Source organism: Passer montanus, unplaced genomic scaffold, assembly GCF_014805655.1.
Source record: "Passer montanus isolate IOZ18808 unplaced genomic scaffold, ASM1480565v1 scaffold11, whole genome shotgun sequence".
NCBI classification, from domain to species: Eukaryota; Metazoa; Chordata; class Aves; order Passeriformes; family Passeridae; genus Passer; species Passer montanus.
Genome location: NW_024357613.1, coordinates 22,047,466 through 22,072,266, shown reverse-complemented (window position 1 = coordinate 22,072,266; position 24,801 = coordinate 22,047,466). Strand labels below are relative to the sequence as shown.

Genomic DNA, 24,801 nt, shown 5'->3' with positions numbered 1-24,801 from the left:
GTACAGATACTAAGCAAATCTAATACATGTATATTTCCAGTTATTTTAATACGCCAATTAACTAATATTCTATAACACATGTCAGAATTATCCCAAGTGCTATGTTTGTAGCTTTTATAGGTGAAGGTAGCCATCTTATGTACAGATACTAAGCAAATCTCTTACATGTATTTTTACAGTTATTTTAGTTAATACACCAATAAACTAATATTCTACAACAGTGTGATATGTATTTGTTGATCTATAGATTGCTAGGTTTATTTTTGCAGAAAAACCTGGAGTGTTTTAACAAGTCATATAAGTTAGAAGGAAAAAAAATATTCTAGAACAATCAAATTGTAACATAGGTTATGCCCATTTAAAAGGAAACAGTGTACACAGAGGCATGTTTATATAAAAGTCACATAGTGCTAAATACTATGTAAATTGCTTTTATATAAATGTAAAGTATACATAATATGGCTTCATGCATTATATTTACATTGGTAGAAGGCTGTCTAGGCACAAGATCACTTCTAGTTTAAATATGTTTGGAAAATGTATACCACTTTCAATGATGTCTTGCTATTTAATTCTAATAGCGTTGTAATTTTAGAAAAATGATTTTTCACTGTTTGTTAACTTGTAAATATTTCTCCTAGCGTCAGATTCTGGAAGGCTGTGCTTAGTTATTTTTAATAGGAGAAATTATGTCTTACCCAATGTTGTATAAAGTTATAACAATGCAGTGTGACTTCTAACATAATTCTGGCCTTGTGCTATCAATTTTTTTAAGCTAATATTTTATTAATTGTACTCATTTTTCTTCCAGCTGACAGCACGATCACTACCTTCCATACAGTCTGATGAGAGACTTCAACCTCTGCTTAATCATCTCAGGTAGTATAAAGTGAAAGCATGACTATATTCCTTCATATAGATTAAAGTAATTGTTCTGGTAAAATGCCTTAGGTACAAGTTTTTTACAGACCTCATCTGTGTGATTGGCTTTGAAAAAAACCCCAAAAGTAATTCTTTGACTTAACAAAAGCTTTATAAATTGCATGGAACATAGTTTATAGAACCAGTGTTGCTTTTAAGTAACAAAAAATAGCTGTAGCTTCTATAAAGTTTTTGTGGTTTTTGTTTTTAATAGCAAGTGCAAAGTTGTTGAGCTCCTTTATAAACAAAACAGTTTCCACATTACAATGCTCAGAGCATAGGCCTTCCTTGTTGCAAATATTCCATACTCCCTGCTTGTTTTAGAAGATTTTGCTATCATTAATGAACGGAATACTAATTTGATCTTTTAATGGACCTATGTAGATTGCTGAAAGTGTGAACCATTAGAGTAAATAGTTTGCCTCTCTCTTAGTTGTGTGTGTGTATAGATAAATATATATGTGTATATATATGTTTATAAATTTCTACTTTAGTTGAAGAAGAGTGTAAGTAGAGAACTCTGGTCTCTTTCTTAGGTATATATATGATTGCTTTTTACCACTTTATATGGTAGACTTCTCTTACTATGGTCACATGCAGGAGGACAATGTCCATACAAGTAGAGCAAGCTGGTTTAGAATCATGGAATAATTGAGCTTGAAGTGAACCTCTGGAGATGATTTAATCTAGCCCGTGTTCAATGCAGATCTGGTTAGATTAGGTTGCTCATGTGTTTCTTTTTGCAGAATTTTTAATGTCTCTAATAATAGAAATGTACTTAAATATGGGATGTCAGCAATGAAAGCTGTTTCTGAGCACATACATCTTAGCATTAAGATCATTGAAATGATGTTGGATGAATTAGAAATGGAAGTGTTGAGGTTCCATCATGGCAGCACTGCATGGGGAATTGGGATGCAGATCTAGTTTGCTGACTCATCCTCCTTATTTTCTATGGTGCTCTACTGCTTGAGCTACCTGTTCCCAAACCCTGACATTTTATTTTGATTTTTAAAGTCTCATAATTTTTATTATATAGGAAGAGTTTTATGTTTTGTTGCTTTTAGTGTAAGTCAGAGTAGGAAAAATAGCTTTCATTGTATCTCTGCTTATTTACATATGATTGAACTTCCTTCAAGACCAATGAATGAAAACAAGGATTGCAGTGTTATTGTTACTGTTACGTAGCTGGGAGTACTTCTGAATGCCAATAACCTTCCATGATTTTATTGCCCCACATCTTACTAGGGCTGTAAAAATATGCCTCAGTGGTATACCTTTCTTAATTTGAAGATCAAGAGCACTTAAGTTAGGTTTTTATAAACTGTGCTCTCTAGGAGTAATTACTGAGAAATTGAAAATTTCTTTTGATGTATGCTCTGTTCTATGTCAGTGGAACAGTCCTTCAGTATCACGATCAGTCCTGTCTGTGCTTTTTTTTTTAATATGGAAAAATTAAAGGTTCCAAAAGAAGGTACTTCAAGAGAGATGCCATACCCCACATTTATGCCAACTGTACAATTTTTGTACATTCTTATATTACCTTGGGTATGTATGTTATACAGCTGGTACACTATTTTGCTTTTTTTGAAAATGGAGGGACTGTTTGCAGTTTATTTTGTCACCAACTGAAAAAAAAAAGATACAAATGCATCTAAGTTGCCTGTTGTAAGTTCCTTTAAAATGAACAAAATATATCAGACCTTGCAACTTGAAAAGCAACCTCTGGAAGTGAACAGACAGCTGACCAAAGGGAATTTACATGCTTCTATGGTAAAGTTAGTAATAATAGACACACATGGTTTAAATACTTTAAATTATTTATCCCTTTTGTGTGATGAAAAAAATCTATTAAGTACAGTAATCCCTAGTGGAGTACCTAGGGTCCTATCTTCTTTAGCTTCTACTTTATTGCCTTGGGTGATGGAATTCAGTGTGTACTTGGCAAGACTCACATGATATAAAAGTGGGGAGAATGGTTTGCACCAGATGGGTGCTCTGCCTTTCAGATGGACTTGGCAGGAGGGAGAAATGGGCTGCCAAGAATCCTATGAAGTTCAGCAAAGGGAAGTAGCAAGGCATGCAGTTGAAGAGGATTATCCCATGTGCCAGTGTAAGTTGAGGGTTGAATGGCTGTGAATGCAGAAGAGGACCTTGGGGTCCTGTTGGACAGCAAAAGGGAGAAATGGGCTGCCAAGAATCCTATGAAGTTCAGCAAAGGGAAGTAGCAAGGCATGCAGTTGAAGAGGATAACCCCATGAGCCAGTATAAGTTGAGGGTTGAAGGTTGAGGTTGAATTCTGCTGTGAATGCAGAAGAAGACCTTGGGGTCCTGTTGGACAGCAAGCTGTGAGCCACCAGAGCACCTGTGAAGCAAAGACAGCTGACAGTCCTCTTGCATGGCATTAGGAAGGGCACTTCCAGCAGGTCAGGGGAGATGATCCTTCCACTGTACTCAGCACTGCTGAGTCCACTTCTGCAGGCCTGTGTCCAGTCCTGGGCTCCCCAATATGTACAAGAAGACACTGAGAAAACTGAGGTTGTTCAGCCTGGAGGAGATAGATTTCAGGAAGTGTGTGTGCATTTTATTCAGTGCATGTAAATATGTGTCTGATAGGGAGGAGTAAAAAAAGAATGAGCGTTTTCTCAGTGGTAACCAGTGATAGGCCAGAAGGCAATGGGCAGAGACTGATATGCAGGAAGTTCTGCCTAAACATAAGAAAACACTTTTTTTTTTTTTTTTTTTTTTGTACAGAATGGTTGGACATTGGAACAGGTTGCGGGTTTTCTTCCTAAAAAAAAAAAAACCTTTTTTTTTTTTTTTTTTTTTTTTTTTTACAGAATGGTTGGACATTGGAACAGGTTACTCAGAAGGTTATGGGTCTGGGTCTTGAATATGCTCAAAACCCAGCTTTATGAGCTCCTAAGCAACCTGCTGTAGCAAACACCATTTTGAGCAGGGGTTGGACTAGATGATCTTCAGTGGTCTCTCTGATCTAAGTCCTATATAATCCTTCACCTCTCCTTTCAGATGAAGGGAAAGAGGGTTTCTTTGCTATGTTTGCTCTCATGTTGGTTTTATGAGTCCTAACTACTTGGTTTCTTATTTTTGCCTGATATAAAATATCTGCAGCCTAAAATTGATAAATTATTTTCTTTCAAAATTTCTAAACTTAAAATTTTTTTGGAACTGCTTTAAATGATGACATACTGTTTGCTTTCTTTTTCAGCCATTCTTATGTTGGTCCAGATTACAGCGTCCAAAAGAACACCGGAAAAATTTCTCTAGATCAAATTGATGCTGTAAGTTATGTTTCTGGAGTCATATAGGATGTTGAAGTATAACTTTTTAAATTCAAGTACTCTGTACAAACTAAATATAAAGCCCTTATCTTTGTTTTATTCATGCTTGATTTGTAACTGTTGAAGGAAATTGCGTTGAAGTTCAAGACTGAGCAGAATTAGCTGAAAATGCTTCCTAATCAGGATTCAGACTCAGAGTGAAGTTGCAGTGAAGTGCTTAATTTGCTGTTCAGTTTTGTGTACTTCCACAAATACTTAATTATAAGCAGAATACAACAAAATTTTCTTATTTGACAGTCTTGCAAACCGTGAAGTTTATGATTACCGTGTTGCAGTATTAGTCTTTCTAATGCTGGTTTTTGATTTTTGATTTACAGGCAGAGTTTTAAAAACAAGGAAGTAAATAAAATGGAAGTAAAACATGGGATGTAAAACACCATGCATAAATTGTGCAGAATCCATTCAAAACATAACTTCTTCATCTGAATTTTAAGAACCATGTGTTTTCAACATCGGTCTTAACCATGACAGTGTTTCTCTGGCAGTGAATTAAAATCCCCTCCCTTTCCCCAACCCCCAGAACTCTATAAAAGGTCATTTTGCCATTCCAGATGCTAAAAAAAAGCAGAGTTAAGAAATACTGTAATGCAAGTGTGGGTATATTTTTAACTTTGTAGCTGGAGACAGTCTGATAGTACCAGCTGTATTATTCTGTCCTCTGGATTTTGTTCTTGAGGTGGTTGTTGAATTGGAGTGAATTCATAACACAGGTGAGTTTATGCACTCACCTGTGTTATGAATTCACTCCCAAGGCTCTCTGTACATTCCTGTCTTTTCTTCCAGCCATTGGCATTTTCAAATGGAGCTCATTAATAATCATAGTAAACACATATCCTACAAACTAAATGATCAGTATGCCTTAAACAGAAATTCTTGTGTTGCCAGCTCTCTGTGAAGTCGTTCCCTCTGTGCATGCGGCAGCTGCACAGAGCCCTGCGTGACAGCCACCACCTCCGGCACGGCGGCCGCATGCAGTACGGGCTCTTCCTGAAAGGCATCGGCCTGACGCTGGAACAGGCACTGGAGTTCTGGAAGAAAGAATTTATCAGAGGAAAAGTGGATGCAGATAAGGTAATGGAAGAAAATGTAAATGTGGGGATGTAGTTAATGTGTATGTTGTGCTACAGATTTGAATGGATGGTTTTTGAAGTAGAAAACTGGGCAAAAGGTACACCTTTTTAAAGGTGGGAGGATTTTTTTTGTTCTCTTTGCTTATAGTTTTAGTTATTTTGTTGGGTATTGACCTGAGCTATGGGTAAAAAAGGCAGACCATAAAGAGGCTGTTGATAAGTGTGGATTAGAAAAACCTTCCCAGTAAATTACTAGGAAACCAGTGTCCTTTATGGAATACAGGTACTATGTAACTAAATTAATTCACCAAGCAGATCAGTGACCAAACCCTGTACTGTCTGAAAGACGAGGTTAGACTTTTTGTTGTTTATTAAAAAAAAATAAAAAATATTGGGCAGCTCTGTGTGAAGTAGTCTTGCCGTAGCAAATTTACAGTTGAAGAATGAAAGAAGAAACTGGGGACAGAAGACAGAAGAATATGTTCAAGGAAATAGTGAAAAAAATACTATTCAGTGCAATGGGAGGTATTACTGACATATCAGTCACTGGCCTCACTCTTGTCAATATTTTTGGGAGTATTGTGGGTGAGGAAGATGTAGTGTCTAATTTTTGGAGAATTGTAGACTGCTTCTTACCTTGAACAATTCAGGTACCATGAAGCAGGCTTCCTCCCCCATCCTTTTCTGCCTGGCCTGTGGTATGTGTTAGAGCAGAGTTTCAGAATTTATATCAGTTTTGTGTGGTGTATGATACTTTGTATTTAATATTGTGAGATCTCAGCCTTCCAGAGTACATGAAGCATTTTTGGAGCGCTTGGTAGACAATCTTTCCTTACCTTAGCTTCTCTGGGCCATGGCTATTTATAGAAGATACAGGGCAAAAAATAAAGTAGGCTAAAATGAATTATGGTACATATGCCTCTTTCAAGATCCAGAAGATAGATCAACTTGTCTGCAAATTTTTTGGGAAGGAAAAAGGGATTTAAAGGTATGATTTGAATGAGTATCTAAACCTCTCTTTATCTAGTTCCTTAAATGTAATTTGATTTAAAAGGAGATTGGTAGTTTCTTAAAAAAACCTTCAAAATGCATTTTTTTACAAAGGTCTCAAGAAGAAGATCTCAGAAGAATGGCAGTAAATGTTGCAATGGAATGCCAATTAATTACTAGTTGTATTGGGTTTATGTCCCGGTTTGGGTAGTGCATGGGGCTGCAGGGTTAGGTTATGTGAGAAGCTGCCAGAAGCTTCCCCCATTGTCTGACAGGACTAAAACCAGCTGGCTCCAAGAGGGAGCCCTGTGGCCAGGGCTGAGCCCATCAGCAGTGGTGGGTGGTACTTCTGGGATAACATAGGGGGTAAAAATCCCCTTCCCAATAACAGCTTCAGCCAGTGAGAGGAGAGTGAGAATACATGAGAGGAACGGCTCTGCAGACACCAAGGTCAGTGCAGAAGGAGGGGCAGGAGGTGCTCCAGGTGCCAGAGCTGAGATTCCGCTGCAGCCCCTGGTGCAGCCCATGGAGAGGCAGCTGTGCCCCTGCAGCCCATGGAGGACCACGGTGGAAAAGAGATCCACCTGCCTCCCATGGAGGACCTCATGCCCCAGAGCAGAGAGGGATGCCTGGAGCAGGCTGTGACCCAGTAGGAAGCTATGCTGGAGCAGGCTCCTGGCAGGACCTGTGGCCCCATGGAGAGAGGAGCCCACTCTGGAGCAGGATTTGTGACCCCATAGGGACTCACACTGGAGCAGGCTGTTCCTGAAGGACTGCACACCATGGAAGGGACTGTGCTGGAGCAGTTTGTGAACAACTGCAGCATTTGGGAAGATTCAACATTGGAGAGGTTCATGCAGAACTATTTCCTGTGGGAAGGATGCCACTCTGGAGCAGGGGAATAGTGTAAGGAGTCCTCCCCTGAGAAGGAGGGAGTGGCAGAAATGTGTGGTGAGCTCCCATTTCCTGTCAGCCTGCACCACTTGTGGGATGAGGTAGAAGAACAAGGAGTAAAGTCAACCCTGGCAGACAGAAGGGATGAGGGGAAGGTGTTCTAAGATTTGTTTTTATTTCTCATTTCCCTCCTCTGATTTGATTGGTAATAAATTACTTTCCCCAAGTGAAGTCTGTTTTGCCTGTCACAGTAACTGATGAGTGATCCCTCTGTATGCTTGAGTCCTTAATTTTATTTTCTCTCCCCTGTCCACCTGAGGAAGAGAGTGGACACCTGACATCCAGCCAGAATTAAACCACAACACTACCTGAATTCAGGAAAATCCAGAATTTTCAGTTGACATATCCTGTGCTTAAAGGAATTGAAAGAATTAAAACAAATTATGAGAAATTATAACAGTAGCATAAAAATATTGGGAGAACACATCTGATTCCATCTACTTGTGCTTTGGCCAAATGTGTACATGCACACGTATGAAGACATGTGTGCACCTTGGATCCTGTTTTCAGTCACAAGGTTATGACTTTATATTATAGCATCTCTGTTGATGGGCCCTAGAAATGAAGTTTTATGATCCTGTGTTTAGCTTCAAGAGTTAGAAGGCTTATTGTGAATCAAACAAGGGGTTAAGTTACTGCATTTTTCACAAGCAAGCTGCAACTTCCATGTAATTTTGGTCCTTTTCAAGTTCTAGATAACTAGCTTCAATCTTGAATGAAAGAGAAAACTAATTTTTCATGTCTCTAACTGAGGTTGGTGGCCCATGATTTTTCACAGTAGTGTCATACAGTGTTTAATGTCCTGAAAAAAGGAAGATTAATGCAATTCTTATAACTATTTTCTTTTGACATTTTTATTTTCTGGCATTCGTGCCATTGTTCCTTTCCTGTAGAGTGGAGATAATTAATTACACTGTTTCATTTTACTGGAGCATTGTGAAGATATATGCATGATACTTTGTAAAGATTAAGGTTAATGTTGTATTACCTATTGACTCTTATATTGCAAAGAGGGAGTGTTCAATTTGCTGGAAATGGTTATGATTTAAAAATTGTTTGTTCGTTTTTGTCTTTTAATTGCTGCAACATCTATGGCAATTTTAAATCCTAAGAATTCTTGGCACACACCTTCAGTCTTCAGCAGGAAGGGAGTTACCATGAACATGTTAGCAAACTGGCTAAGCATGGTCTCCGGGCTGAGCATAGGCATATGGACCGTTTGCACAAAAAGAACTCCTCCTATGCTCTGAATAACTGATTCAGGCATACCTCAGGCCTCATTGATAAAAACACTGTAGAAAAGCTTTTAAGAAGTTATATTTTACCTTTAGAGAGGAATCCATGAAGTATGAATGAAGTGTGAAATCATGTAGTCAGTGGGGAAAAAAAATCAAGTGACACCTACAAACAAAGAAGGTAGAGATGCTCTGTTGGTGGAGTGAGGGGGGGAATGGTCATCTATTGGCATTTCACAACAGGGACAAATGCAGAATGCAAAATAAAACATTTTCTAATTTAGGCACTGCAATTAAAATTACTCTGCAGATTGCTAGGTTAAGAGTGCCTAAATGGTAAATTGTTGTTTTTCAGATGAAAGGATCAGCTGCCTAATAGGAGTAGATGCATTACTTCTGAGTGAATGGTTGTGCCAGTTGGCTTCATAACTTCAGTGTTATTTTAAGACTGGCTTTTTTTCCTATAAATTGAAATCTTATTCTAAACAGATACTGATTCTCATAGATTCTTTCACAATTCTTGCTTAAAAAGTAACTCCTGACCTTGTCCAAAAAAATAACCACCAAAAAAATGGTGGGGGGATGTAACTCCACTATGATTTAAAAATATATAAAGGTAGTAAGATGACAAGACAAATTAAATAATTAGAGTGCAGATGTAAAAATGCTTTCGTAATTGAAAATAAAGTCATCTAACAGATATCATTGTAGTGGGGTTTGTTGCTGTTTTCAGATATTTTTGTATGATTAACCTGTGAATGTGAAAAGGAGGAGTTGAAAGATAATGCAGTATTTAGAACAAAGGAAAGAAAGAATGCAGAATCAGTTTCTTTAAGGTGTTATTCACTTAGTTCTTTAGTTAATAGCCTGGATCTGAGATTTTTATACAGATGGAAGGCTTTAAGGCAGCTCCTCACTTTTTGCTTCCCATTGCTACATATACTTCTGATGCATGTTCTGTTTTCTTAGCAGTTGTTGGTGTATGGTGGTACTAAATGCTCTCTTCTGGTACTCTGATTTTTTGCCTCATTGTGCAGAAGTAATAGTTACTAGTTATACACTCTTTTGTTGAAAAGTAATTCCTTTGGTGCTGCAGTTTGATATTGCACTAATTTTAATTATTGTTGCATATGCTACTGAAATGCATCTTAAAATCGTGCAAGAGCATGGGGGTTTATTTATTTAATAAATCTTGAAATGAAAGTATTACTATATTTCCAAAACTATCCTTTGTGACAGAACAGCTTTCTTGTCTTTGTGACTACTTATGGCTCTTTAGCTCCTGTGTTCCAGGGCTCTTTCTTTAGAGATGTGGTGGCACTCAGGCTGGCAAAGTCTTTTATTCATCCTGAGTCAGTCTTCCAGATTGACTTACTGTTGTTTCATAGGGCGTGTTTTTCTGTCACAGTTGATTGCAAATGGTGAGGAGCAGGTTGTTCTCTGGTTGTCTGAGGTATGCCTCTTCATCCCTTCTTGCTGGGGAAGGTCCTCATGACAGATGTTTTGCTGGAAGAAGGAGGAGGAAAGTTCACTCAACTTCAACCTTGCTCAGGGTCTGTTATTAAAGAAGCAAACCCTTTGCAATGAAGCTTTTGAACTGGAGTTGATCATTGATATATTCTACATGTTTCTTCCACACGTTGGTCATGTATGAAGCTGAGGACAGATAATATGATGGCTATATACTGCATCAATATGCAAAGAAACATATCTCCTACTCTGTTAAAAAACAATGAAATTTTAGGATGACGATACATCCCAAATGATTGTTCCAGCGACTTTATTTTCCTGGCTCTTTGATTTATTTTCCAAATGATCTTTGGAGGTTCTTGAGTCTGGATTCAAGAGTGAGCCTTTACCTTGATTGCAGAGAGCTGGTGATGAATGTTTCTACCAAGGCCAGTCAGAAATTCCTTGAGGGGGCGAGTGTGGAGCAGGGACCTCCTGAGGTCCTGTCCAGCCTGAATTACCCTGTGATTCTGCAGAAGGGCTGAATCCAGGTAGAAGCCCATGTTTGTGAGAGCCAACCACTAGAGGGAGACAAGATAGTGTGGAATAAACAAGTATCATGTATAGATGTAAATTAGAAGTGTTTATGCTCTAATGCATTGTAAACCTGTACAATTATATTATTTTAAAAGCCCTTTGTATTTAAATGAAAATAGAGGTAGGCCCTTGGCAATCTTCAGGTCACTGCTTCTAAGCATATACAACTATCCCCAGTGCAGTTTGTAATGTTTGGATGATATGGTGGTTCTGTAAAACAGCCTCCACCTGCTCAAATCCTCAGAAATATTTTCTCTATCAGTCAATTGGCTATGTTTGGGTTTCCTATTTTACTCTCTCAGTTCTTAGAGATTTGTGGGTTGTTTTGCTCTTATATTTTTTTCTTAGTTGCCCCCTTTATATTGGGTATTGCTGGCTACTATTTTAGGAAAGTTTTGATTCATAAATCAGAAAGGGATCTTTATTCTCTCATATTTTTAATTCTAATTCTCTATGAATGTTCTGAATGTTTCTGCTATTTTCATTCTTTAATTATGTAAACTTTACAAATCTGCAGGGTAGAATGGCATTTTGGACAGCAAGCCACAATATTTAACATCTAAGGGATAAAGGTAAAATTCGAAATGCCTCTATATTGATTAAAATCGCGTTTAAAAAAAAAAATTGTACATCAGTAGAAAGGTAATGTAAATAGGTGGCCAGGCTGGAATTCTCCTGAGATGTATGAAGACTGAAATAGAACTTCAGAAAGGTGTAGTTTTTCTACTAGGATATATAAGACAAAATTGTAATAAAAGTGCAGCATATATTGGCAGTAAGATCCTCTTTCCTGAATTCTACAGTGAAGGACTATGTCATGGTAACAAAATGTTAATATAGTAAAGAATGTTGTTGCTGTTTTCATTAGTTATCAGGGGCCTAGATATTCACATTATTGATTAAATTGTGGTCTTGTGTTAAACTTACCATAAAATCACAAAGGTTTTTTTCCTTCCACCAATGACTGTAAAAATTAGCTTCAGTGGAACCACTTACTGTCTGTATTTGTCTTTGATTATTTGGAATGTATAATTTCATATTATAGTTGTAGTGAAATAAAATAAGTGAATTTTTAAGATGTTGAGTGAATAATTTTTATTGTGTTTTGGGAAAATTGCAATCCATTCATAACATTATTGTATGTTGAATGGCAATACTTATGTAGTATAACTGTTTCAAACAGTATGTTTCAAAATGTGTTTTATATTCTACAAAGTTAGCTCTTGAAATTTCTTTAATAACATGCTTAAAGTGATTTAATTGTCAGAAGAAGCATGAAAATGCATTTTTCATTTGCATAACTCATTTTTATTCCCAAATGTACTGTACTTTAATTTACATTAAATCTTTTCTTTCAATGCAAGTTCAAAGAAAAATACAGTAATGTGCAGTTGTTAGGTGTCTCAAGACAGTAAGTAGATGGTCCAAGGCCTAAATACTAGGCATGTAGGTTTGAACTAAAAATTAATATTTAGTTTGAATTTTAACCCCAAAGGCTAAAGAAAAGAGCCAGGTAAAGAAAAGAAAGACAAGTCTATGAAATCAGAGTATTTGTGCATAACTGCAAAGTGACTCCACCAAGATGTTGAGTTGTATCTTGAGATGGTTGTTAGGAATTGAGCAGCCTTTGAGACTGTGATATACTGAACACCAAGTTAAAAAATTATTCATGTTAGTTTCCAGAAATCAGCTTAATATCAGTGAATCAAACATCAGGAGATCTATTCCTTTCATATAACATCTTCAGTATTTTTTTTGCATATAAATTGCAGCCTGGAGGAGGAGAGGTGTGTTGTCCAAATGGGACATAACTGTTTTTGTAGGTGATATTCACATGAAGATGGATGGCTGCTGAGATCGATGAGCTGCCTTGATCCTGGCTGAAGAGTATAGTCTGGAGTCCCTTTTGTATTTTAATAAGCAATGTGCAGAAGTGTTTTGAATGAATTTGTTTTATCATAAAAATTTATACAACCAGGCATGAGAATTAAACACATGACTTCAAGCTATAAATACATGGATTAATGGTGTTACATTTAAGTCAAGCTGAATTAGTAGTATTCTTGTTGGCTGTATTTGGAAAAAGATTTTATTTTCCTTTGGCTATGGTCACGTGCTAATTAGCAGTGGGGAATAAGACTAAAATATATGAAAATCCTGAAGACCTATTCTGTGGTCTGCTATTGTTCTTCACCATTTGGTTCCATATGAATAGTTAGAGCTGAGCCTGACAAGTAGGATTTTCTTAAAAAACCTCTGTCATCTGTCCACGGAGTTTAGAATCATAGAATCATAAAATTGTAATATCTTTCTTTACCTGAATGAAAATAAGCTTCAATTGCCATTAAAATTGGGTTGCTTTTGGCTTTGTAGCTATCATGGTATGTATGTTAAGTCTGTGCAAGATTCTTGCTATCATATATTATTATCTAAAGTTGTGTTTTATAGGTGGGAATTTGTCCTGTGTTTCCTTCATGTCCTGTGTGTCCTGGGCACATTTGCTTATGCTTGCTAGCCTTCTGTTCCCTTTTTTTGCGGAGTGCTTCAGAATTTTGAAAGCTCCTTGGAGTCCTGTTTGTGGATTACTGACAGGCTGGTCTGCGTGGTTAGGTTTTGTCAATTTGTTGTGTGTGCCTATTGACTACAGCAGTGGGAAGGAGATTTGTAATGGATTCTGGAAGTGAGAGGACTGAGAAAGCACACTGACAGGGGTTGCACTTGATTGTATTCCAAGAAGGAAAGTGCCTAGGGACATGGCTTAGTGTTGGATTTGGCAGTGTTAAATTTATGGCTGGACTCAATCTTGAAGGTATTTTCTAACATAAATGATTTTTTGTGCTTTTGTGATCATACTTGAATAGCTTCTTGCAGTCCTGTTAAATTCTGCCAGATCATAGGAAGGAACTGGGACAAGATTGCTTAGTTGCTGTATCAGAAGCAGAGATGATTAGCAATGCCTGTAAAGATATAACCGTGGCTGGAGGGAAGTCCCTGTTAGCGTTGTCAGTGTTACTTGTGTTTAGTCTTGTGTACACAGTGATTCTGGAAAGGCTGCAGAAAATCAGCTCATCTAATCAGAGCTAGAGATAGCTGTTTTTTTCCTGTTTAATTAAGCATCGTGAGATCAAATCAGAATTGTTTGAAGTTGTTTGCATCAGATAATGATTTTTATTAGGACTTGGATATAAATAATGGTATGGAATTGCTGTCATTAAAATAACATGCCGTGTTGCATTTGGGGTTGTTACTGCCTGATGTGATTAATAGTACAAGTTTTACAAAGCCGTTGATAACCATTTTTGCTTTCTTGATGGATAAAAAATTCTGACTTTGCTGCAAAGAGATTTACCAGTAACATCTACGTTGTTCACAGTTCTCACACAAATACGTTTGTAGGTATTGTTGCTCTAACCTCTCTACTAAACAAAAACTTTTCGTTCCAAATTAGACAAGTAAACAGAGCACATCATAATTTCAATTGACACATAAATCAGATGAAAAATCAGATGTGAATATGAGTACATGTTCCACTTATTTCAGGGAAGTAAGTTGAAAGTAATTTTCTTTTTACTATTTCTGCCCATATGCTATATATGTAATCAACACTGAGAAGGTTCTGTTAACTTACAACTTTATGTAAACATAAATACATAAATATACATGCACACACCTTCCAAGTGTAGATTCTGCACTGGTTCCTTTTGGCAGGGAATAATCTGTAGCTTCACTTGATACTGTTTTCTTTCAGTTTGCATATAATTTCTTTTTTGATTGACACACTGGAAGTTCTGAGCACTAGAAGGCATAAAAACAAAGCAAACCCTTTTTACTTTGTACTTGTGAGAATTTATTTTAAACAGTATTGCCTGACCTTTTTAACCCAGGGTGTTTACAGGATTATCAGTGAAATTAAGGATGCTAAAGAAGAAATGTCTTTGGGACATAATTATGTTTTAATTATGCCCTGTAGCTAATGATGCATATTAAACTCAACAACATTTCTGTGTATTTCCCTCTGAAACTTTCCTGTCTCAAGCCAAAAATCATCATATCAGTGTCTTGCAGTTATCTAAGCTTAGGAGCATTGACAAAAATCTGTTTCATTTTATAACTGTGTTTCATAAGAGAGTATTTTTATTGCAGAAACTTCTAATTAAAAAACCACTAGTTTTTGCATAATAGTTTCAAAGTCTTAAAGTAGTATTTCTTAAATGAAATGGATCTGGTATAGACCCATTATTTTCCATCATATTTTTGTTTCATTGGTGTTATTCTAGTGAACCCCAGCTGAAGATGAGGTACTAGAAAACATTGAAGAGTATTAGACTGTAATATACATGAAGGCTATAGTGTGCACATAAATATAATAAATATTTGCAGAAACACAGTAGTAAATGATATTAAGAATGTGTGCTCTTTCAGTCCCAACTCAATCCTCTTTTCAGTTTTCCCAGTTATTCCAGCTGAAACTGGAACTCTGCAGTCTTTGTTGTAACGCCGAAGTTATGCTGGCGTTTGCCTATGATTAGGCACTTTAAAGTGCTTTAATTTGTTCAGTATTTTTTTTAACCTTTTAAAAATGTATGATAATCAGGTTTCATCTTCTGAATTACATTAAAAGGAAGGATTTTGGGCCGTCTTTCAGCCTGTGGCATGTCTTAGGGGTAGAGAAGAGCTCTAGCTATAATCTCTCTTCCAGAACATTAACAGTGCTGGCATAGTTTTAGTGATGTTTAACTGTGCTAGCTACCATAAAAAGAAATAGGATCACTTTGTTGTTACATATTCGACACAGAAATCTGCATTTAATAATCCAATGTATGAGCTGGTTGGTGATAAGGTTCTTTCAGTGAAGAGAGTGAAAGCAATAATTATCTTTCCTGTACTGAAACTAATTTAGATCAGAATCTACTCTCTTATGACTTGTTTTATTCTCAGCAACACACATTGCTTTAGATATTCCTTGATGTAGTGTCTTTTTAGAACTGCATGTGTAAAAATGAATGGTGAAGCCAGACCTTTAATTTTCTAATATTCCTTTTGTAGTTTTGAATCACTTGTCAGTCTTTGCACTTCATCATAAGTGTAGATGGACTGTACTTGTCAGAAGAGGTTTTTGTTTTATTGGCCTTTGCAGCAGCAGCAAGAAAGTCATTCCATGACATTTTAAGAAAAGTAATAGGTGGATTTGCCTATGTGGCTGATAAATTTCTAAGTTTAGGGATAGTGAAGTATCTGAGTGTTGCTTAATATAGAGCTTTTAGCAGACTCTTTTGAATACCTTCTTAACCATACTGCTCTAACCATCTGCTGAAAAATGCCTGCTGCACATTGCTGCACACACCACTGCTAATGTATTTAAGCTCTTTGGCTGTTTACCCCAAGTTCTGAGACAGGGTTTAGTGGTTTTTGAGATGCAAATCTTTTCATCCACATCTTCTTACTACCTTCCAGGACAAGCTGAATGACACAGCAGGTGTCTTCCAGTTTTGTTCCTGTGCTTTTTGAACAGAAAAGTTTTCATAGAAAATTTTTTAATCTGGATACTCTTAGTTGAAATAATACTTTCAAATATTTTTTCAAACATTCAGATATCCTGGAATTGTAGAAATTGTTTTCAGAAATAAAACCCAGAATTCTGAATACTTTTTTTGATAATGTCCATGTAATTGCTGTAATATCAAATAGCTGTCATATTCAGTCTATACTCAGCCAATAAATTATTGCTGTGTTTCATATTCAGTCATCCAGAAAAGCACCATATGGTATCAAATGTGCACACTGCTGATATATCACAATAGGCACGATGTAAATAAAAATGTCCTTTTGCTTTCAGAATTGATTTAACATTCTGCCTCATATCTTTGAAATCTGTTGAATCTCATAATTAAAGTCAGAACAGCTCTTCATAGATTATTTGTTCTATGTGCAATTTATGTTTTGGAAATTTAATATATTGATTTAGGAAAGGGAAATGATGATAGGGTTCAAGTTTAGGGACCCCCCCCAGTCCCTAACTTCTTGAAAGAAGATTGAATTCTGATTTTGTATGAAATGTACAATGCTATTTAGTTGTGAAACTGAATTCCATAGGTTGGGCTTTTACATCTCCTTGCATCCCCTCTTAAGTCCACTTACAAAAAAGAAAAACAAAATGTCCTTAAATATGGGGTTTTTTTGTGGAATTTTTGGATTTTTTTGTTTGTGTTTTTTTTGTTTCCTTCTTTTTCTTTTGGTCACCTGCTGTACATGTAGGAGTGGAAACGTGGCCTTTATGGCAAGTTTTGCCATTTAAATTCCAATTTATTTTGTTTTTTGAAATTTCATGTACTTAATGGATTTGAATTTGGATCATGAGAACTGGGGCATGACTAGTGAATTCTAATAAACTTAAAAATTCAATTACAATTGTTGGGCTTCTTCTTGTACTTTGGTACCACAGTTACTTCCCTGTTTTTAGAAGTTTACAGCAGGCACTGAAAATGAAATGTGTGTTACTTCTTCTGAGACAGTTCAGAGCAGTCTGGTAGTGGAGCTTCTTTATTCTTCTGTTCCCATTTTCTCTGCAGTCAAGTCATCTTTTAGTCATAAAAAACCTAAAGGGATAGGAAAATAGTCATGTGTATTTTTGAAATAAGCTTTCTTTTGTTGAGTGCAGAAAGGCTCTTGTAATTGCAGTCTAGAGTTGAAATATGTCTTGATTATAGTGCACTTAGCATAAGATAGAATATAAAATGCTCTTTGTATGTAAGCAGTTCTCTTTATTATGACAGCAAAGGCTGATACCTGGTTTTCTGCACTTCTGTTTGATCATAATCTTAAAATGTCATTTTGTCTTTTATTGTCCTGTTAATAAATAAAAAAAACTGGTTTTACCGCAGAGTTTTTAGAGAGAGAATGCCGTGATCTTGAGCCAAACGATGCTGTTAGGAGAGCTCCAATCTCTGGTTTACTCTATGTTCAAGAGAGTTAATAAACATAACTATCCATGTACTGTTTTGTGTTTCATTGCCTTGCTTTTGTCATTCTTTTGTGACTGCTTCAAAAAAGGTAAGTGTATATGTTTCTAGAGTAGACATAAGGAATACTTATCAGCCTGAGGAATTTTATTCATTCCTCAGTCTCCTTGTAATTTTATTTTAAGAATTGTTGGATTTTTTTTTCCAATGATCAATTAATCCAGAAATTAAATCAATTTTTTAAAACTTGCACTTATACTGAGGATTTGCTGACATCTTGAAATGTGATTGGGACTTAATATCATTTTCTTTTGTCACTGATCCTTGTCCAAGAGGTTTAACCGTATCTCAGTAAAAGGCAGGGGGTTTTGTCACAGTTGTATCAAATTTTGGTTGAAGGAATGTTTTTCAGTTTTTCAGTCACTGAATTTCTTTGAGTGATGTTGCCATGTTTGAAAATCTGAGACTTAGGGTAAAATTCAAAGTATAGAACATCATATGAGAGCATTCTTGTTTAGGGAATTTATAGGGCTTGAACTAGCAATAGGAAATTAGTTTTTGGACTTTGGGTCCCTGGCCAGTCTTCATCCCTCTTCTCTGTAAACCTGTAATACCTGGTGCTGTGGTATACATGTAAGTATGGATTTCTCCCAGTTTTGATACAGACCTACTAAATTTACGTTCTCCTAAGTATACATTCTCTTTACACTTGGATTATAAAATGTCATTATGACCAGTAGAAATCTAGCCTATATAGTCAATAGTGTCTAGAGAATGATTTATTTAATGAGCCTCCAGAGCAAATGGAATTGCTCCCCTGACTCCTCTGATTGCATTGACTGCTATTGATGCTAATGAGAGATGTCTGGATTTAGATGTTTGGAGTGGGATCTTATTTCTGCAGGTTCAATTAGTTACTATTCTACTTCTGTTGAACTTTCTTAGTTATCAAAATAAAAATAGCGAGAGGACCCCCTCCCTCTATTCTCCCCCACCAAAAATCACAACCCCCCCAACAAGCCAAAAGTGATACACAGTAAATGTGCTCAGCATGTGCTGAGCAATGCCCCCCAGTCCCTAAGCAGTGACCAGCAGCACCCACACAGCTTAGAGCAGTTTATGTACTGAGCATGGTTTCTGTGGTCTGGAATATCCTTAGCTAACTGTCCTGACAGTTCTTCCTCCCAGCTTCTGGTGCACCTCCTCACTGGCAGAGCTTAGAACACTGAGAAGTCCTTGGCTCAGAGTAAGCACTAATTATAAACAAGCAAAACATCAAGGTGTTAACAGCATCATTCTCATACTAAATCCAAATCATAGCAGTGTACCAGCTACTAGAAAGAAAATTAACTTTATCCCAACTGAAACCATCAGAATCATTTAGATACAGAAACAAATATTGCAATGTTTTGAAGTAGCTAATAAAATCTTTTGTAGGTGACCAAGCATGTGCCTAAGAAAAATTAAGTTGTTATAGAGAAGGCTTTAAGATGTGCTGTGCTGATTATTTGATGCAGTGTCTTGAGGCAGAAGACAGCCTGCTGTGGTTTATGTTTTACTTTTCCTTTTCAAAATCTTGGTGCATGTAAATGTGTGAAAAAATTGTGTACATAAATTGTGTATTTAGCTAAATTATATGAAGGCAAGCTTAGACTGCTGAAAATAAAAGCCTTCAGTATCAGATTTTAGCTAGTTCATCAGCCCCACACTTTATGCTCATATGGGTAGTATACAAGGTGTTTGATATAAAAAAATTCTCATTTTCTTATAGTAGATAAAACCATCTCCAGTGCTAAGTGGTCCTTGCCTCATGTAGTTTGATAATCATGGGACTGGAGGGGAAAAGGTTTTTTTGTACTGCTGTGAATTGGTCTGTGCTGACTGCTACACAATGTAATAGTTTTCCAGCTCGGTTTTAGGTGGTGTCTCTGGTCTGTACCTTTGAGATAGAAATTGGGCTACAGGATGGTAATTTAGGACAAGTTTTTATTGTTGGCAGATAGGGAAGCATTTATTTGTGCTTCTAAATACAACTGTGCTTGCAAAAGATAATCTCAAGTTGAAGTTATTTTAAGAATGAGCTTAAAAACAGAAAAGTTGCTTGGATAAAGATATGCCGACTAAGCAATGTCAACAGTAATGATTTGAGTGCCTGCCTAGGAAATGAATGAAAAAGAGAACAAATTACTTCAGCAGATACATGACTGTGTGTGATAAATTTATGAATCTGAAGCTGTTATCTACACAGGCTCAACAATTTTAGACAGGAAATTACCCAGTGACTGTTTAAAAAAAAAGTGTTAAGCCATTACTTCTTTGAATTTTGCAGACTTGGATCTAGTCAGGTGGTCAGTCAAGAAGCTAGACAAAGTTGGTGCACCATTTTGCTTACTTAATAGACTTTAAATAAATAAATTTTGCTTAGTTAATAGACTTTAAATAAATTTCCCAGTACTGTAAGGAATAGATGCGTAAAATCTTACAAGAATATATAAAAGTAGTTCTAACTGAAACATAAAAGTTTTGTGGAACTGTGAACCTGAGCATACAGGGCTTGCAAGACCTTTCAGCAAATTATTTTCCATCCAATATGCATGCTGAATATCAGATTTGATTACAAATTTTATGGGGCACCTAGTTATATTTACAGATACTAATCTGCAAATATTGCAAGTGATATAGGGGTGGTAGCTGTCCGTGATGACATGATACCCATTGTTCAGTGATTGGAGTGGCTGGGGAATGTAATTTCTTGCTAGCTTTGAAAGTGTATTCTGTTATATCAGACTGATAATTACATGACCCATGCTTTCCTGCTCTGTCTGTTGAAAACTTGCCTTCAGAGGAGAGCGTACACCTGCTAAATGGTCCTTTTGAGGTCCATCCTCATCCCATATCTAAAGGCCTTGTATGCATTTATGTGATCAGAACTTGTTGAAAAAAGCTTTTCCTATCTGGAGTATGGATATCTGGTATTAGGCTATACCAGTTGCAAATTTATAGCTTGTAGATGTCTGTATCTATATCTATCCCTTTTTGTTTCTAACTTTTTATATCTTCTAGTGAAGGCTATCTAGTATAGTATATGTGTCTTAACTAACATTTATTAGACAAATTAATCTGCTTTTCCCAGATACTCATGTACCATATAAAAGCAAAAGATCAGTTCCTTGCTACAGTACACTTATCTGTACCGAGTGAGCTATCTCCCAAGCCTCCTTGGTTCTGGCTTTGGACTATTTGCTTTGTCCTACCCAGTGTTTTGTTTCTTATAGGGAGAAGTTATCTAAGAAAGTCTCAGTGTCACCAGGGTACCCAGTATCACCACTAGCACATTCATTATCATACAATGGACATGTCAGTTCATTGCAGCAGACACTGGTGCATAAAACCTCAGAACTACCCACTTGTCTGGTCTGAAGTGCTCTGCTGATGGCATCACCTGCATCCTACAGCCATGCTTAAAAGAATGAGAGGTCCCTAAAAAACTATGCCTTTAGCCATCAAGTTAAAGCTTGGAGAGTTGACTTGAAGTTTCTTTTAAAACAAAAATTCACACTGCTGCTGATATCTAGACTTCCACATTCCAAGATCCAAGTGACAATTTTTGGTAGGGCTGCCTTTGCCTCAGCTTCTTGGCCTCAGTGTGAATCAGTTCATTGCTGAAATGAGATACATTTCTTGATCTCTTTCTCCCTTGCCAAAGCCATGCCTCATTCACCTCACACATAAATTATAAATGTGTTGCAGATTTTAGAAAGCTCAGAGAGCTAAACAGAGGCAGAGTAAATGAGATAGTCCTGATGTGGGCCATAGAGTTAAAAAGTTGGAGAGAATCCTTGCTGTCAAGTGTGACCAGCAGTAGATCATCTCAGTAGTATAATGATGTTGCTTCAGTATTACTGTCTCATAGTAACTGGCAATTTCTGTTGATATTTATCACAACTGTGGTGGAATGTGTAGAACATACCCAGCTTTTCTATGAATAATTTTTTTGTTTTGCTTTCGTTTCATCTCAGTGGAAACTGTCATGCAGAGTAGAAGGGAAATGTACTTGCTCCTGCAGCATCGTTACTGTTGAGCAAGTTCATATCAGGGTTCAATAAGACCCTCAAAATTTCATACAAAAATCACCAAAAATTTTTGGTGATTTTTCAAATCACTTTATTTGAGTCTGACCTTTTACAAGTTGTTGCCATAATGCCCTTTTAATAGATTGCAGTTAGAATAGATGGTGATAGTAGTTTTGTGGGTTTTTGAGCTGTTTCTATAAAATAGTTTAAAAGCAAGCAATTACAATGATCCTGCAAACATCTACATGCATGATATGTCATGTCTATAATTTATTTTGTTCAATGAACTTTAATTGAACCACTTCAATTTGGAGCGTTAGACTAAATAAGAAGGAACAAATCCTTCTGCCTTCTTGTTTCTGCAGATTTCAAACATGTCCAATTTTCCCTCAGTGCTTTTTCTAGCAAAACTGGTTGCTCCTCATGTTTTGGTTTTTTTTCCTTTATGCACATCCTAGAGTAATGGTATTAGGAGAGAATGAGGCTGACCATGGAGTTCACTCCCCAGTGCACAAGAAGGCTGTTCTGCAGGATGCGTTTTCTGTAATGAAATGCCCCAGTTCATGGCTTCTTCCCACTGAGGATGACCACACAGCCTGTCAGATACTGGCCCTGCTAAAATCCTGGTTTTTTTTGATCAATGATAGGAAAAGCTGAATCACAGGGATGAGAGAGCTCTCAGTGATGTGTGTAACTGCACATGTGCCAACTTGCACCACGTATCTGTGTTCTTTGCCATCTGCCATGCTCTCAGTGATGTGTGTAACTGCACATGTGCCAACTTGCACCACGTAGCTGTGTTCTTCTCTGCCATCTGCCACTGCAAAAAGAGAGAACCAAACAGGATTACAAGAAAGCAGTGAGAAAATATCCAACCTCTCCCAAGGCTGTGTTGTGTTATTGTGTAGCTGCTGTTTCTATTTACTGCAAGAGCTGCTTCTCAGCATAAAGTAATGAGTTAGGTACTAAAAGTAATTTCTGTGGGCATTAAGGCAAGTGATGTGAAAAGTACAGCTCAAGATTTTAGTATACAGTGCTGTTAAAGAGGGGTGTTAATTTTCTAGGAAACTAAGCAGTGCTTCCTGAAACATTCATGATTTGCTTTACCCTTGGGGAAAAAAAAAATTAGTCTAACTTAATTGTTTGCTCAAATATCCTTTGTTAAGAAGATGAAATGTGCTTTAATTCATCTTTTGTAAAGGAGGAAATATTCCACTGCTTCTGGCTAGAAGAACAGGTGGCTACAGGATCACAGATTCCATCTTCAGTTTAACAGGTTCATGCAGAGATTGGAAATTAAAATGCAGACATCTTTGTATTTGATCTTTGCTGTTTTCAGGAGTAACCAGACCATTTGCAGCTCCAACAGGAGCAGCAGCAGGACTTGGCCAGCAGCTGCTGGAGCCCTGTGTGAGGGTGGGGACCTGTTCCCTGGCCCTTCCGAGTGGGAGCACACACCCAGAGAATTCCTTCTAATGATGAGTTGGTGAGCCCGACTCTATTCCTAGAAAAAGTGGTGTTCATTTCCTATTCAACCAACCAGTTCTTTTATCTGCTGAGCAAAAAGGTTGACTAGATAGGAAGGAGTATTCCCACCTGCTTGATCCTGCCTGTGGCTGTGCTGGAAAACAAAATGCTGTTTTCTCTCTTTTCTTCCCCTTCCTGCTTTTTAAAAAGTCTTTTGAAGTAGAGTAAAGTCACTTTGTCAAATGCACAGTATAGATTAATTAGTCAATATTTATTGAGAGCTTTGGCTGTCTTAAGCCTTACTATGGATGAATGCTGAATTTTAGTCTTCTTGTATTGACTTGATTATGAGCAGCATCTTGATGGAGAAGTTTCTTTTTTACTGTTCGAGTCAGGTGCAATTTAGGACTTTATTCTCAAAGTTTGTGTATATTTTTATAAACATTTATTATGTATATTTGCATATTATGTTACAGAGTTTTAAGTAACTATATTTTCAAGATCATTGAAGTGTTTTATATGAAAAAAAATACATTTAGGTTTCTATTTTGTTTTCTGTCATCTTTAGGCCAGTCGTAGGTATATGAATGTTCTGAAGTACTCTTTGGACATCCACAGGTCAAATAGGGAGCCACTTGTATCAGTAGAAATGAGAATATTCTTGCAGTAGTACTGTTAGCAGTATATGTTTGAATGATTTTTCTCAGTATATTACATTGTCTTCTATTAGTAAAATACCAGAGCCAGAGTGAAAAGTTAATTTTAAATTGTTTTTGAGAAGAAAACTTAAATTCTTGTGGGAATTGTCTATATTTAGATGCAGAATTTGAGATTAATGCTATAATTTTGAATTGAGCAAGAGCAGAGTTGTTCCTTTTATGTATTGTCTGGGTTTTTTTGAGGCAAAGAGAGACTGAAGTGGTGTAATTCTAAATATGATGCTTCATTATTTTTTCATATTTGTGGTTTTTGGAACCTGAAGTATGTTATTTGAACAAATGTTCCTTAATATCTTACAGTAGATAATGCAATTTAATGGAATTTGCATATTAAGTAATCTGATTCCTCTACAGATTTTGTCACCTATTACCATGTAAAAAATGACACGAACTCATATAATTGCATGGTTTCCACAAGTCTAAAATGATATATTGATAGCTTTGTGCTCAGCTGTAAGATAAATGCTTGATTACATCTATATCCTTTAGAAGATTTCATTTTATTGGAGGAGTTGGTAGTCTATTGGTAGACATAAGAGAAAATCTTTTTTATACAAGAAGTATATGAAGTGTACTTCATTTTAGAATCTGAAGAATTGAACTTCAGTGCTGAAGCAAAGTCTAGGTGTAACGCTGTACTTTGGGAGAACAAGAACCTGAGTAAAGAAATCTGTATTTCTATTTTTTCCCCTGATCAGGCAATCAATTGATGGACATTTGTGAAAGATTTTAAATTACCTTGTTTTCTGCATTTACTAATACTGTGGGGTCCAAAATTTTGATCCTTATGTCATCTTATCTTTAAAACCATTACAGAATCAGCTGAAAAGACCTTAAATCAGTGCAGTTACACACTTCTTTTGAGTTGTGTCTATAAAGAACATTTATGTACAAATGCAAGTTCATGTAATATAAAACTCAAAGGTAGCAGCAAGCAACTTTTGGGTTTTATTTTGCTGAGTTTGAATATGTTTGGAAAATTTCATTAGTTATTCAATATTTCTA

At 36.5% G+C, this 24,801-nt stretch overlaps 1 protein-coding gene across 1 annotated transcript in view; it reads left to right on the top strand.

Moving 5' to 3' along the window:
• The window catches only part of PRIM2 (DNA primase subunit 2), a 92,392-nt gene that overhangs the window by 52,916 nt on the left and 14,675 nt on the right, over nt 1–24,801 (top strand). Inside the window, exons 7-9 of the mRNA XM_039730519.1 lie at nt 812–879; nt 4,151–4,223; nt 5,169–5,354. Of these exons, the coding sequence (XP_039586453.1) occupies nt 812–879; nt 4,151–4,223; nt 5,169–5,354 (327 nt within the window). The remainder of the gene's footprint in view (nt 1–811; nt 880–4,150; nt 4,224–5,168; nt 5,355–24,801) is intronic.